The 17,016-nt window shown below is 42.6% G+C and overlaps 1 protein-coding gene across 2 annotated transcripts; it reads right to left on the bottom strand.

Annotated features, from left to right (window-relative positions):
* Positions 1-696: 696 nt before the first annotated feature.
* On the bottom strand, positions 697-16,461 carry vps37a (VPS37A subunit of ESCRT-I). Of its 2 annotated transcripts, none has more exons than XM_080455812.1 (12): positions 16,014-16,461; positions 13,135-13,209; positions 12,114-12,231; positions 11,663-11,766; positions 11,186-11,381; positions 7,603-7,673; positions 7,173-7,300; positions 6,793-6,851; positions 6,629-6,697; positions 3,980-4,123; positions 1,795-1,883; positions 697-1,654 (listed from the first exon to the last, which is right to left on the bottom strand). In XM_080455812.1, the coding sequence occupies exons 1-11, from the start codon at positions 16,127-16,129 to the stop codon at positions 1,803-1,805; spliced, it is 1,161 nt and encodes a 386-aa protein (XP_080311938.1). In that variant the 5' UTR covers positions 16,130-16,461; the 3' UTR covers positions 697-1,654; positions 1,795-1,802. The 2 variants fall into 2 exon arrangements, with proteins under 2 accessions (XP_080311938.1, XP_080311939.1); XM_080455813.1 differs by having other exon boundaries at positions 11,186-11,378.
* Between the last annotated feature and the right edge of the window lie 555 nt (positions 16,462-17,016).

The following is a 17,016-nucleotide window of genomic DNA, read 5'->3' as shown; positions in this document are numbered from 1 at the left end:
GAATTCTTTTAAAACATTCTAGCAACACAAATTTTGCATGGGGGTCCTTGGCACAAAATATTTTCAGGTGTGGGTCTGCCTATCAGTATCAACCCCCTGTACAAGGCTGAACAGAGCCACTGATGCAGGGCGTGCTGAGAACCAACACCTCCCCCTACTGCTACAAGTGAGTTAATACGCCAAATACCCTGAGAGGAACACACTGATGCCATGTTTACATTCACTAACATATTGCATCTACACATGCATTAAGCAAGACGCCACGTAATATTTGAGGTGCATGTACTCATGACACAAACAGCAGTTTAAATTAATGTGAATTAGTCGCACGAAATAAAGGCTCCTGGTGTATATGGACCGTTAGACTCGACACTGAAGCAGCACAACTGTGGAGCGCAACCGTGACAGAATTTGATGGTCTGTAAATCCCTGAAGCCCAAAGCCATGTGTCCTACATCATTAGCCTGTGGTGTCATACGTGTTCTATATCCATTGATGTAAAATGATCATCTAATAAATGCACTGCCAAAGAGATTGAGTGCCATTTATATCCTGATGACAATTCTTGCTGAAATACTAGCAAAAGCACCCACCTTGGTGTAAAACCCAGGGAAGTTCTCCATGAATCTCTCACAGTTTTACAGTTACAGCACATTTAATGTGTGAGTGTGGGAGCATATATCACAGACACAGAGGTTTATTCTAAATGCTTTATTCCCCTAACAAATTAAATAAGAACATAAAAGTGTCTTTGATTACCATAAAGCCTATTATTAACAGTATAAATACAGTATCCATTGTGGTGGTTGAGTATTTCTGTAGCTCTTTCTGCACAACATTCCATCTCAATACCGTTCCAAATTCAACAATTCTAAAAATAATAATAATTCAAGTACATATGTGCATCAGAAAACACCATCGTCGTTAGTTATCTTTATCATCAGGGTGAAGGAAACGCTATAATGCTATTTAGGAAGTGTTGGGCCCGGGCGAGTGGGGGACATTTCCTACGTTGTCATCAACAGAGCTTGACTGCTGTCAACACCTCCACTGGGTTCAAACTCTTGTGACAACGCTGTTCTCCTCGCCGTTCCCTGTTGGCTTGGAGGCGGTAAAACTCCCTGCTCAGAGTTGACTGTTCATGTCTGTGTTTATGAGACATGGCAACTCTGGGGCAGATATAGTTTCACGATTAGTGTGTCAAGAGTTATTGGCCTGGGTCTGCAATAGAAATGGAAACTGAAAGTGTCGTGGAGCAGTGAGAGGGTCTTTGTCTGTTCCAACGGGGTCAGATTTATACATCGAATTGCAATCGGTTGGATTCCAGAAATAAGATTGACCCATTCTGATTGTTTTCTCCTGTCTGTGCAGATGGGGTATGAGGGGGAAGGGGGTATGAGGGGGTTGTTTGACCTAAACGTGGCCACAGCATTGGACTGTGTCTTTAGGTCTAATCATCGTCGTCACTGTGGGGTAGGGGGCGGGGGGGGTCTTTGACCCAAATGTGGCCACAGCATTGGACTGAGTCTTTAGGTCTAATCATCATCGTCACCGTCATGTTAGTTGTCCTCCTCTTCGTCTGTGTGTGCTTCTCATTGCCTCTATAACTTCTTAACCTTTTGGGTGCCAGTTGCTGGTTGAGAGAACTCCAGCCCTATAGCCCAAAACAAAATGACTGCAATTAACTAAAACAGATATAGGGATAGAGATATTTAACACTTATTTATAACAGGGGGGAAAAATCACTTACACCCTTTTTATTTGGTGTGTGAAACCTGTGCGTGTGTGTTTTACCTTGAGTTCTAGTGGCTGGTGGGGAACTGTCCATGTGTGTTAATGGCCTGTTGTAGCTTCTCCTCTTTGGCCCTTCTGCTGTGGCAAAGCTGTAGAAAGTCACATGAAGTTACACTTAGACATGCACTTAACTCATAATGTGACTGATATACTAATAAGAACCTGTGTTTACCACATGTACGCTTAAGTACTTTAACACCACATCTGCCAGTGCAAATCAAACAACGTTCTGACACGCTCAGGTCTTGCAGGGTGTCGATGCTTATTTTGAAACAGAAAACTCTGCTCCCAAGCGATGTTCTGGAGCTTTGCATCTCAGTAATAAATAATTATTGTAAAACATTGTAACATGGATTGACTTAAAACTAGCACAAAAAACGGTTGAAATTCAAATGTCTCGTCAACCACACAGTTTTGTTTTCAACCTTATCATCATATAATTGGTTCTCAGTAAAGCTCATTATAAGATGGCACCATTTCTGTCCACTCGCTCTGTGGCTCAGAGGTGCGCTATGGACAGTTCAGAAACCTGCCTACCTATGACATCATCGATGGGGATTCCACGCTAAAAGAAACGACAGCCTTTCTTTTACTGGAAAGTTCCAAGGAACTTGATTAAGGAGGAATGGAAGCGCTCGACGCCGGCCATGCGCCATCGATGCACATGGGTGCCAAACTCGAAACGAAAGTTCGAAATGCATTGCGATCGGTCAATGAGAGCCAGCTGGACCAGCTTATGAACAAACACTTTCTGAACGATTGCAACCTTTGTCATAAAGTAGGTTAAGGAATGTAAAAAGACAACATATTACTGGCTTTTCGATGTGCACACTACGTAATGTTATTGAGGCATCTAAACAGCACCAGGTATCATTTTTGTCTCTGTAGTATGGCGAGATTTAGTTGTCCGGCTGGCAATGAAGGACAGTCTCGCGATAACACATACTTTGGCACAGTCAGAAACATACTACATTTAAGGCCTTTGCAGACAGGGTGCGATTTGTCGCACGGAAAAACGTACAATATAATTTTTTTAATGAACACATGGTTCTCAATGACCTCATGCACACTGGCTCCGAATTTACCGTGCGGCGATGCGATGCGGCGATGCGTTTTTTTTCCAATCGAACCCAGTTCGATTCGTGCGTCTTTTCGCATGTGGTAAAAGCTGATTGACGAATCGCACCCTGTCTGCAAAGGCCTTTATAATACATATAAAAGTGTAGTGAGGTATCTGAAGAACACAGTGTGCACATCAAAAAGCAACACAGCAGAAAACAGTGCGATGCTGTTTGTCTTCTTTTATTATTATAGTATCTTTTACAAAAGGTTGCGGTCGTCTAGAAATAGTGTTTTTTCATAAGCGGAGCCACTGGGCTCGCATCGACTACAATTCATTCCATCGAACTTCTGGCTGCAGTTTGCCACCCAGTGTGACGAATCTGCCAGCTAGAATTGCTGGTTAGAGAAAATTATGTAGATGTCACTTCCTTGATCTATTTTCCTTTGAAAGTTAGCACGCTGAAATAGAGGCAATTTTTCTTGCATAAACACGTTTGATGATGTCACGGCAGGTTTCTGAACTGCCCACAGCCCACCTGAGACACAGACCAAGTAGACAGAAAGAGATACTTGTTCCTCTCAGACAAATGATTCCTATATTTTGTTTAATTATTTCAAAATATTCTAAAAAAGGAATTCAAACATCTTTCAAAAGAATTTCATCAATTAAAAAGAAAATACCTTATCTAAGAGCTTGTACAGCAGCTATTATTTCTTTCACTAGCTTGGGTCCCAGGGAGACATCAAAATGTATTTTTTGGGTCTCAAGCTAAAACGTTTGGGAACCACTGGTATAGAATGTGTTAAATAATTGTTTGAAATATCTCTCTCTGTCTTCAGGCATCTACCCCCTACATTTTCTTGCACCGGACCTATGGGTGCTTGGACAGACATGCACAAGCACACTTTTTGCACCATTGGGTGCCTGGACTTGAGCCCCCACACACACACACACACACACACACACACACACACACACACACACACACGCGCGCGCGCGCACGTGCGATGAAAATAAGCCGCAGATTTTTTGCATTTTATCGTTTTGATAATGGTGTGACAATGTATGTATTTTACATGTTATTATTATCAAGAAAGAGGTCAAAGTCAAAGCCTCCGTTACCGTTCTCTTCTCCATGAAGCTGGCCAGGAAGTCCTCTATTTCTGTGCGTCCCTCCAGGAAGGTCTCAGCCGTCTCCTCTGCTTCTTCCTCCGCCTGGTGGGCTGCCACCTTTAAACGGGCCTGAAGCGCACTCAGACTGCAACCCTGACACACACAGGACCACAAACATACAGGAGACACACGTTAGTGGGCAGGGGTTCAACCCATGCCGCCGCCCTTACTTACTGTTGCTAACTCGGACATTATACTATCAGAGCTGATTAGTAACACTGGCAGCTCTCAGTTTCAAAACTATAGTTACTTAGAATCAAATGAACTAACGATTATCGGTATGTTTAAAACTACACCTGAAGAAGCTCTACATTACACAATATTTGGACCCACACAGACTACATTTTGTATGGAAGCCGCCAGAAAGGCCTTAATTATTGCCATTGGAAGGATATGTACAAAATGTCAATGTAGATATGATGGCCAACATATAACATTAAGTAGCCTTGAAGGTTCCTGAGCCATTATGAGGTCATTATGAATATGATTATGCATGCACTTCATGGTATCACAACACCTCCAAGGCCTTAAAAACAAGGCTCCAAACATCCCAAAACAAACTTGTAAGGCTACTTCTTGGCCTCAATCACAGAACCCATCTAACCCCTGCTCATTTTGCTAGGATTGGATGGCTTAGGGTTGAGGACAGAGTACAGCAACTTGCTATGGGCCTGGTCTTCAAGATACACCACAACATTGGGATCCCCCTGTATTTGTCAAAATACTTCCAAAATGTTAATGAAGTCCATGATCATAACACCAGAGGCAGCTCCACTGATCATGTTCAACCCAGATTTGGCTCAACTAAGGGTATGAACTCGTTCTCATGCTATTCATCAAAAATGTGGAATGCCCTACCAAAAGGAGTAAAGGAGTGTAAAACCCTACTCACTTTCAAAACTGCCCTAAAGATACACCTTCAGGAGGCTGCAATTCGAAAATGGCCCCTGTCTAAGTCTTAACCTACCCCCCCCTACCCCCCCCCTCCTTCATTTTCCTCTTTTGTATATATATATATATATATATATTTTTTTTTCTCTCGTCATACCAGTAACCTGAAAGCTGATTGTATGAGATTTTGTATAATAGTGTGTATATCTGCCTACCTCTTATATTTCATCATGATTTGTGTGCATGGGGTTCTCATCTTAAACAAGCGTTATGCTTAATGAGGGTTTCCAGTTTAGTAGACCTTGTATTGTGAATTTGTACTTCCATGTACTGTTATGTACTGTCATGTACTATTCTCATGTCTTTCTAAATAAACTACATCAATCAATCAATCAAAGCCATGTGACCCATAAGGAAGGAGCCCATCTCCTGTTTCTGCAGCGTGAGGCGGCTTGATGTACAAGCAAAGCCCCTGGATATGACACTAGTATGTCGCAGGGACTTCCCACCAATCCAAACCTTGACGCTACTGCTGAGTGCCAAGCAGGGAGGCATCGTGTGTCATTTTTATACTCTTTCAAATCAAATCAATTTATATAGCACATTTTAAAACGACTGTCGCCGACCAAAGTGCTGTACAGGTCAAGAGAACAAAACAAGTACAAAATGCAGTCAAAATACAATAAAATCACAAACAATTAAAAACAAATCAAAGTTAAAACTCAATTTTGGTTAAAAGCCAAGTCAAAAAAGTGAGTCTTGGGTAGGGACTCAATGGACTGGGCGGATCTGATGCAAAGGGGGAGATCGTTCCAGAGCCTGGGGGCAACCACGGCGAAAGCAGTTGGGCGGTTGCTGTGGGAGTCGGTAGAGAGAGGTGAGCTTAGGGCTCTAGGTGGGTTGTAGTGTACAACAAGCTCAGCTAAATAAGAGGGGGCCATCCCATTGAGATTTAAAAGCAGTTATTAAAAATGTAAAATCAATTATAAATTTGGCAGGGAGCCAATGGAGTGAGGCCAGGACTGGGGAGATATGATCACGTTTTTTGGTGCCTGTGAGGAGGCGCACAGCAGCATTCTAAACTAGATGCAGGTGCCTGAGAACCGATTGGTCAATACCGGAATAAAGTGCATTACAATAGTCCAGCCTGGATGAAATGAAGGCATGGATAAGCATCTCGAGGTGTTTGGCAGGGAGAAATGCTTTCACCTTGGCAATTAATCGTAGCTGAAAGCTGGATTTGATGACGGAACCAATTTGTTTATCAAAAATGAGTTTTTTTACAGAGGGATGTTGGGGTGAGGGGAAAAGGAGGCCCGATTGTGTGAGCCTGAGCCACAGCCTGAGCCACAGTTTGACATTTTGCTTTGCTTTGTTTTGTTTGGGAAAAATGCGATAAGACCTCAGTTCACCTTCCCACAGGACAGGGCAAGCTGTAGGAGCCGCTAGTGAAAGAGAACACTGTCCGTGTCTGGCTTCCTTCCCGCAAACATGGCCAATTGTGTTTGTTGGAGTGACTTAGCCAGACCGGAGGCACAGCAGACGAGCAGAGGTGAAACCAGTGTAAAGTCCTGGATCGACTGCATCAACAACAACACCATGTGCTCTACGGAGTCAAAAGGCAGGAATGGTAGTTAACCTATTATCGTATGACGGTGTTGCGTGCCGAAAATACCAGATGGACCCAACATATTTAGGCGCTCTTACCTCGCTCAACTCATGCTGTCTCTGCATCTTCGTCTCAAAGGCAGACTTCATCTGGGTGAGCAGCTCGTACTGTGAACACAACACAACAGCGGTCACACTGCAGTACAGGCTCATGTGTTGGGTGTGTGCTCAAGTGTGGTGGAGATTAAATGCTCTACACTGACCTTGTACAGCATTTCCTGCCTTTTCTCCTCCAACTGTGGTTCCATATGCAGGTTCTTCTCTGAGAGGAACGGAAAGGGGTGAAAAGGCCTTTAGGGAAACTCTCTCTACTTCTGTCTACTTTCTGACAAACGGATGTCTGACGCACACTGAGGACCATTTATCCATGCAGAGCCTGTTCAACATACTGCCTTGCTCTCGTCAGAAATGCTCTATTGTTCAAGTCCATTCGAGCTAACATGCACCTGGATTACCTCATGTTACCAATGCGTACGCTGACATTCACGCGTTATGACTTTTCATTTTTGTTATTTATTCTATGTATTATCAATGCCATTTGTCAAGTGAATGATCTGTGTCAAAAGCGGGGAAGGGTACTCACTGGCCATGGCCACTATACTGGTAACCAGTTCTTCTTTGTCACTGGTCACCTGTTTGAGCTGTGGCAGGCTCATGAAGCAGTCCAGCAGCATATTCTCCTGCTCAGACATGTCCTTCAGCTGGGACACACTGGGGACAAACCAACAGACGAAAGGCAGGTTCAGAGCAAAGGCCAGAGTTTATGTGCAGAAGGTTTTCTTTGTCAGTAGTTCTCAAACTTTTCCGTGCCAAGGACCACCAAATTGATGTGTATTTGGCCGCAGACCCCCATCTGAAAATGTTTTGTGCCAGGGACCCCCAGAAGGGAAGATTTGTGTTTCCAAAATAGCAGATGTACGAGGAAAACGCTGAGTGTTAGTGTAACTCTGTAGTGTAAAAATGGAACCAAATGGTCCCATAATAAGGGTCCATTTTACAGTGTATGGGTCTACCTTATTTCAGAGAGTTCAGGAAAAGACTCTGGAATCTCTGGCATCTTGTACATGTGTCCATTTAGCCCAGCCTGGGAGAGTCAGAGAGAAAGAAAGACAGACAGACAGACACATTAAACCTCTACCGATGAACACTGGACCACTTGTGGAGCAATGTGTCAGGTAGATGTCATCACACTGGCAGAGAGACGTTTTACACACTTTTACAAAATTAAATGGTCTCACTTCAACACTGCATTTTGACCCACTGGCGCTGGGCAAAGCAGCATTCCATGATAAACTTTTGACAGATGAGCTTCATTTATTGACCTTTCTTCTATATCTAGGTACAGTATATACACTATTAAATTGTCCACCAGATGGAGCTGTACGTTAGGCTATATCCTGGTACTGGGGCCACATTCAAGTGTGTCAGCATTGGCAAGACAAAAGAATTGTATCGGCTGAAGTATTGTTTTTCCTATGCTCCAGGCTTTAACTGAAGAATGGGGCGTTTCTCCTTTGAGCCTATATGGACATTAATAGCACATATATGGACATTAATTGCACAATGTTCCATGTTGGTGAGCTGACGTTACAATAAAGTTGTGTAGCTGTGACCAAAATGTTTTCCATTTAGTACAACACAGACCAAGACGATATCCTTGGGCTGCATCTGCACTGTTTTAGACAATTTAATCCTTCACTGCTGAAATCCTTCAAACCGTTGTTTTCAAAATAAGCAGAAGAGACATCAAATTGTTGATTATGTTGCAATTTACTCTATATTTAACAGCACCATGGGTCACAGGGGAGGCTTGAGGCCATGACTGTTTAGAGGTAGTCAACAAATGTTAAACAAGTTGCACAATCTCATAACTAATTTTCCTGACCATTTCTAAACAAGTCCTTGCTTTCATCCACTATCTCTGCCTGTGTGTTGTCAACGTTATACCAGTTCAACTCCTGTTACCCTGTAACTTTAACATCCCTCATGTATCGTCATTGTGAAGCACAGTAATAACATTGTTAAATTGAAACATTTATTTTTTTTCCCCTACATTTTCTATCCCACGATTTTGTAACTGAAACATTTCTAAGAAACACACACATTTCTTAGACATGTTTCAATTTGTGTTTTTTGTCTAAGGGGTGGTAGAAACATCTGGCATGTAATCAGGCAATTTCTCAGAAATGATCCTCCGACACAACTAAAAGTGAAACTCTGCCTTGTTGCCAGCCCAGTACACAACCCCATTAGTCAAAGTATACACACCTCTAGTCAAATATTACTCCTTGAAAGTCACATTTGTACTTGAGTTAAAGTAGTGGAGTACATGCTTTTGGAAGAACATTTGTTTTTTAATATCAGCGGGGATTCACAATGCATTTACAGAACCTCACCACTCTCTGAAACCACATAGAAAACACTGGCTTGCTTGTGGAACCACTATAAAAACGTCAGTATTTAAATGCCATCGAATAGACAACACTGCATGGCAGTGCACTGATAGAGCGGTGTTTGTGTGTGTGTGTGTATGTGTATGTGTATGTGTATGTGTGTGTGTGTGTGTGTGTGTGTGCGCGTGTGCGCGCGTGTGTGTTAAGAGCTAAAGATCTCTGCCCGAACCTGCCGAGTTCGGGCTCGGTCGGTCTTTATTCCTGACATATTATTTCACGGCTCATGTCAGGTTTGGCCTTTATATTCATACATTTGTATTAGGAGCCTTTTACATCACAAAGCATACTGCAGTGTAGTGCAGCCGATATCAGTAGCCGCTGTGCAGCAAAGCCAAGCAGCAGTCTCATTATACAGTAGACAGTCAGCCTACAAGGTGAACAGTGTCCAAATAACATTAAACAGTCATCTGTCTTTCTGGAAATGTTTTCCATTACTGGTTTGCTAGATGTCTCTCTATCGACTACGGTTTCCAATCAAAGCCTTTTGTTTAGGCATTTTTTGCGCCGGCCACCATGGCCGGCAGGATTATATTTTACCGGCCAAAGAATAAATTTACCGGCCATATTATAATTAACGTCACATGCGTGTTTGCTCTGCATACATGCACCTTAACTGATCATTACACCTCGTTACGTTAGAGCTGCGCTTCTTTCCACTTTATCACAGATGCAATCTGTTAACTAAATGATATGATCTACTATAGTCTATATCATGCAGAGATGTCGCTTGACAAAAATGAAATGAATAAAGTGGGCATGAGTGAACTGCTGCGTGACGAATATCAAAACGCCCGCTCGCCCCAAAACACAGTCGCCCTGGGGAAAATCCGGCGGTATTCGCCTGTTATTCCTAAACATATCAGTAAACTATGCCTAAACCTTACCTTATTCCTAATCTTAACCTCAGTAAAACTATACCTAATCCTAAACCTATTTCTACCCTTATCCTCAGTAAAACAAATACAATAATACAAGAATCGCTGGTCCGCCTGAAAAATGGGAGCGAGGGTGTTTTGGGGCGAGTCCTAATTACCCTGCGCCACAGCCTTTCCCTGCGCAACACCGTCACACAGTATAAACAAATTAATATATATTTTGGGCTTTAGGTTGAGGTTGATTACTTGCCTCTATAGTTGCTTTCACCAACTTTCACCACTGTATCCATTGCAGACAGACAGTCACTGTACTTGCATAATATCCACGACCCACACGTGTTCTGGACGGGTCCCTTTATCGACAATTGGGTCCGGTTTGGTTCAGATTCAGGTTCAGATCACCTCGGAAAATACCGGTTCTGTTTATCAACACCCGAGCGAACCACCCTACTCAGCGCTGATTAGGAGGAGACACAGCTGTGTCTCTCAGCTGTGTTGTGGCGTATCAAAAATAGCAGACATACAAGCTCACAACGCGGCACGTTGCGACGTGCTGTGAGCTTGTAGCTCTGATATTTTCAACGCGCGACACCATCGTACAACGAATAGGCTATTCTATAACTGCAGCACACGGTTGTGTTTATAATTACCGGCCAATTAAACATTTTACCGGTCAATGGTTTCCACCTTTACGTGCTACTAAGTTTTGATGTTAAAATTACAGATTCTGTGGCGGCCAGCAACATTGGACACAAGTTGATCCAAAAGGATTGTGGCTTTTTACAGAGGAAATGTAGTTCAGCTGTCACTACCAGCAATGAACCTCCTCTGCACATTTGAGTGTGCATCCCACATTAGAATGAAGCGCTTGCCTAACTAATTAATGTGTTAATCTGAGAACTGCCAACGGTCACTTTGAAAAATAGAATGAGCGTAACACTGCTAGTTGGACAAAACATGGAATGACTCCTGTTCTTGATGAGTAACCATTCCTAGATGCAGGTACAGTACAATATAAGATTTAATGAGGAGAAAAAAGGCTGCTGCTGTCGGACTGTAATCGGTTTCGGGCTTAATAAAAGTTCAGACAGAACATTGACAGGTTCGGTCCCAGTTGGGCTAAACTTTTCAGGTCCCATTAAAGCTCTAGCGTGTGTGTGTGTGTGTGTGTGTGTGTGTGTGTGTGTGTGTGTGTGTGTGTGTGTGTGTGTGTGTGTGTGTGTGTGTGTGTGTGTGTGTGTGTGTGTGTGTGACATTCATCAGCCTACCTGTGAGTCTACCATGGGCACAGGCAGTGGTAGGTCACTTATCAGGCCATATGGTGCTGGCGCTCTAGGAGGGCAGTACGTAGTGTCTACCCCGGGATGAGGCATCGGAGCTGGGCCTGGTGACTGACCGGGCCGAGGACCATAGTGGAAGCCTTGTGCCGGGTACGGTGGCATGCCTGATGGTTTGTACATACTGCTGGGATGGAAGGGACACAGTAAGTTAATTTGCTAAGATAGAAATATTGGTTTTCTAGTGAATCAAATCAGGAGCTGCCATGACAAATGCTACAGCCGTATTCTTACAGCTCATCATGATGCGGCAGAAATGAACATGGGTTTCATTATTTCACTTGAACTGGTGATAATATGATAAATACTGAATTCACGCACAAGTGGAAGGATGTATAGTATGTACACACTGACTGCTACCCACCGAAGTCCACTTCTTTGGAATATATGACATGAGAATGTACTCACTATGGGAACCCAGTGGGGCCACTAGACGTCAGGGCAGGCGGACTCTTCCAGAACTCATCCAACAGACTCTGGATGACCTTACCCAAGTCTGAGTGCATCCCGAACTACAAAAAACACACACACACACATATCTCAATGAGCAAAAAAGAATACAACAAACAACAAAAAACTGCAGGTAAAACTAAACATGCTGACTACGACCAGAGATGGAGATCCATTTTCTTTCTTTTAGTCGTTTTATTTATGCCTTCCTCGAACATTATAACATAGGGTTTCTCACACTGTGCAAACACTTTAACCCTCAAACTTTATCTCCTTTTTTTCCTATTGTTTTTTTTCTTGACAAATTACAAATATATTGGTCAAAACATCAGTAATTAGGTCTCTAAAACTCAAAATTGGGAAAGGTATCGGCCCCTAAAATCTGCCATGGGTTGGGCGCTGTCTTTACATTAGTGATGACGGGGCTTGTAACCATGGTGCCATTGTTGCTGTCCACTAGATGATGGCCGACAGGAGGGTAGACGCTGACCACCGGCTTCTCCTGAGGGAACTGAGGAGGCAGCAGACTACAGGAGGGAGGGGTGGAGAGACAGGGGAGAGAAGGGTGGCAAGGAAGGAAGAAAGGAGAAAAGCAAGATGGCAGGAGAAGGAGAGATAGTGTGAAACCAGAAGAGGAGAGAGGGATAGAGTGAAGAAAGCAGTAATGGGGAGAGAAATGAAAAGAATGAGCAAAGAGGAATGGCAGAGAGGACCAGAGAGAGAGGGAGGGAAGGAAGGAGAGGAAGAAATGGAGAGAAAAAAACAGGGAGACAGAGAGGAGAACATGGAATAGGATGATTGTTAAGGACATCAGAGAGAGAACACGGTATGTCTCAGAGATCATAATCAATCCCACAGTACAAATGAAATATAAAAAGCAGGCTCTTATATTTTAGTCTGTGGATTTCCAGAATTGGAAATGCCCAGCTCTGTTTATGACTGATTTACTGTCATGCATGTAATACTGGAAAGTGAGCCCACTACTTGCTCCTGTCACTGTTTACTGTTATTACGGAGTCACGAGTGTCATCACTAGAGTCATTTCGCAATTGTATCAGGATGGGCTCCCTTATATGGCATGGAAGCTCCTGAATACTGTTAACACACTTTTAAACTAGCCGCTATAAATGAATCGATATTGAGCGACTGCAGACCCAGTTTTTTGTTGAACTGTACAGGTTAAATAGAGATTATTTCCAGACAGCATTAGCGTTAACCTTATATAGTTGACCGGAGTCCCTCAGGGCTTTATACTAGTGTATTTTCTATTTTCGTGCTAAATAAAACATTTTTGCTGAAAGAAGCGAGTCATGTTGAGTAGAGCTGAACTAGTTCTGTACAATGGAAAGGCACCAATAGTGAACTTACAGGTGAACTGGGCTAGAAGGCCAGTATTAGAAGACAGGAATGAGATCTGAAAGCATACTCACACATTGAGGCTAATGGTGGAGTTGTTGACTGTGAATGGTATCCTATACTCCACATCCTTCTGGATCTCTGCTAGGCTGCAGAGAGAGAGAGAGAGATGAGAGAGAGGAGAGAGAGAGGAAAAGGCAGATTTATTACTTATCATTCCCAAATCAACCTTTTGGAACACTAAATGGTGCATACATATGTATGCTAGACTGACGGCATGACAAAATGTGCTCAGCTGAGCACAGATATGTGTGAGATATGCATTTTTTTGTTGATAAAAACCTCAATCAATCAATATGTGCGAAAAGTGAGATTTTGAGAGATTTTCCCTATATAATGAGGGAATCAGACTGCTACTTCTGGGTTAAATCACAAAGCACAGACACACAGCAGATAAAATTGATTGGCAATATTTGGACTTGAGGGCCGTTCATACCAAGCACAATAACTATAACGATATCGATAACTATGTGATCATCACCGAAGAACGATTATGTTTATGACATTTGCGCTGTGCTGCATTGGGAGTGCACACACGGAGGCAGAGAGCGAGAGTGAGATGAGATCTCCGCCTCTGAGGTGCTGGAATAAAGGAGGTGAGACAATTATCTATACCTGAGCTAGCGTTAGCTATTCATAATCGTCTCCTCATCTCCATTTCATAATACAATTCACTCATGTGATTCCGAGGGTGAGTGAGACCGATTGCATCCCAGATGTCCTTCTGATGGGTTTGATTGACTGTCAAGTGTTTCTAACTTTCATAAAATCGCTCTGAAATTGATCCAAACAATATCATTATAGTTGTGGAGTGGTGTGTGGACTGCCATCCAATTGAGTTAGACACTGGGGAGACTGTGTCTCTCTCTCTCTCTATAGGATGTCACATTTTTCATGGGCCCAGCCCACATACTCAGCTGTGCTGCTCATCCTAAAAATGCATGTTCCAATCCTTACAAATAATAGGGCAACATTTTTAAAGGAAATAAACAGGCTTTTCCAACGGTATAAAAGTTATTGCCACGAAACATTGTTACAATAGAGAAATAATCTATCAAACACAGATTTCCAAACTTTTTGTGCTATGTAGTATGTTTTAGTTATCTCTTTGCAGTTATCATGCTTTGTGTGAACACTAGCCCTTTAGGCTATATCATGTCCAGGACTCCAGGTAGCTAGCTATACAACCGGTTCTGCCACAGTTCCAACAACATCACTATAAACACATCTGCTTAAAGTTTTAGGTAATGACCATTATAAAGTGTTCCAAAGCTCTGAAACATTATTGTGCAGCATTTAGTACATGTCGTGTTGACATACTTGGACTAGACTTTGCCCATGTCGTCACAGACATCTCACACTATTAGCTTCAACCTAGATAAAGCATGTGATTTGTTTGTTCCTTCTGTGATCACATGCCACAAATGTCATGGCTTGCGTATGGTAGTTTGTGTACCAATATGCCTGCTATGCCTGCTATGCCTGGTGTCTGTGGGAAAATGTTGTGTCGATTATTCAGGGGTCCCGGGTTTTCGTGCAGGCTGTGAGGGAAACACATTTTCCTCACACACATATCACAGATTTTTTTTCAAATATAAATATAATTAATATTATATTTATATAATATTAATATATATATATATATATATATATATATATATATATATATATATATATATAATATTTGATGACTAGCAACTAGCAACAGTAGAGTATACCATATATATATTTGACTTATATATTAGCTTATATCAAATATGTCATATTTGACTAGCAACAGTGTAGATTTTATTACATATATGAATATATCATTGGACTGGCAACAGTGTAGAATAGATGATATCATATTTGATTATAGCAACAGTGTGTAGATTATATCAAAGTGGTTTAGACTTTCTTTCTGTGCTAAAGCTACCTGTGAAGCTGGAAACACCTAACGTATAATACTTTAATCTGTGTACCGATGCTGTTGTTGTTTACTTCTGTTAATGACCCACATGAATTAATGCGCCAAGAGACAAGACACGCCAAAGGGATCACAAGACATGAAAGACCTAAAAATAGATGCTACAAGGATCTATTAAGCCTGATTTAGTTCCGACGGTGTCGCTTGTCGAAAAGAAGCGTTCCACACGCTTTTAGAAATGCTCTGTTCCTCGAGCAAAATCTTAAGCCAACCTCATCCATGCCAAGTGACCACGTACCCAGTCACAAAATAAAGCCACTGGCCGGGGGGCAACAGTATACATGTATCCAATGCTAGGCTAATAACAGCTAGGCTAACTCTAGCCCCGTTTGGAACCTCACTCTCCACGATAGCGAGATGAGGTCCCGCTGTCTCGGGTCCCGGCAGAGGTAGAGTCCGTCCAAATGCAGTGAAGATCACCTCTTTAGCAACATCGTATCCAAAAAGTAAAGGTAGTCCCGGAAACCTAGAGATGTTTGCAATTTCGCCGGAAAGTAAAATTTAACCAACGGGGTTGAAAAAACAGTTTAAATCGCTTATTTAGTCAGCCAGTGTCATGTTTTCCCATTGTAGCCGAATGGGGAGCAGTACTTGCACCAGCCGTCGGGGTTCACCCGGGTAGAATGGGAAAACATTGGCATAGGCTGACTAAATAAGCGATTTAAACGTTTTTTTCAACCCCGTCGGTTAAATTTTACTTTCCGGCGAAATTGCAAACATCTGTAGGTGTCTCGGGCTCCCTTTACTTTCTGCATACGATGTTGCGAAAAAGGTGATCTTCACTGCATTTGGACGGACCCTACCTCTGCCAGGACCCGAGGCAGCGGGACCCTCATCTCGGGAGCCATCGCGGAGAGCGAGGCTCCCAAACGGGGGCTAGGCTAACTCGTGCACTTCCTTCCAGCCCCCAGCGGCGTGTCAAGGTACCTGGGGTGAGCCGCTTTGAGGGAGTCTATCTGCCGCTGTCGTTGCTGCTGGAGGCTGCTGAGAGGAGGTGGGAGAGGACCGGAGCCTTTGGACGACAGGGGGAAGAGCCAGTTCATCCTCTTCTGGCGAAGCCCCCCCACTCACACTGCTTCTTCCTGGGGGGGTCTGGGGGACCAAAAAAATGGGCTAAATGACAACAGCGACGAACATCTACGCCGTTAGCCTACTAGCTAACTTAAAGTGGCCGCTATCCCAGTTTTTCTTTACTCGTTGTCCGAAGAAAGGCGGCTCTTTTCTTGTACCTTTCTCTGCGTTTAAGTGACGGAATCTGATGGCATGTCTTTGTATTTTTGAAGTTGTATTTTGTCATATGACATATGTTGTTGTTTCGTTTCAGGCGCTGTCACTAAGTTGACGGTTGGGACCAAAACATGCATGGAGGAGGTGAAGGAAGACAACAAGCTACTGACGTGTGTGGCGTGCGCGCGCACGTCGCGAGCTCACGTTTGCGCACGACGTCACGCACAAATAATAATAATACCGATACAATAAATAAATAAAATGTATACACTTTATTTATAGAGCGCTTATGGAAACAAAGTCACAAATTGTTTTAGGAAATCGAATCTAAAGACAGAACAAAGAAAAACATGTTATTTTTTCCGAAAAGTTTTATTAAATCAATGTCCGTTTTACAGTCATATGAAACATAAATTCATGGAAATCTTGACATTACATAAATACATTTTCGATTATTTTCTTTAAAAATAAATACATAAAAGCTGCAGTTGCATTAAGTCAGCTCAATAATCAGCCAAAAAACAACTTAACCCGAAACACAAACAAAAGTATGTTTTTTTTTCAAAAACATGTTATATGTTATGTTTTGAGCACTACATGTTCATTCATATAGAGTTAGTTTTATAAGTGTAGCGTAGTTTTGTGTTACTGCACTAGTTTTGCTCATATGGTTTTGCTGACATGAAGAACTCGAAGTGGTTAA

This window comes from Gymnoscopelus braueri (assembly GCF_963280865.1).
Source record: "Gymnoscopelus braueri genome assembly, chromosome: 2".
Lineage (NCBI taxonomy): Eukaryota > Metazoa > Chordata > Actinopteri > Myctophiformes > Myctophidae > Gymnoscopelus > Gymnoscopelus braueri.
The sequence above is the reverse complement of the archived record's forward strand: the minus strand, read 5'-3'. Positions and strand labels throughout refer to the sequence as shown.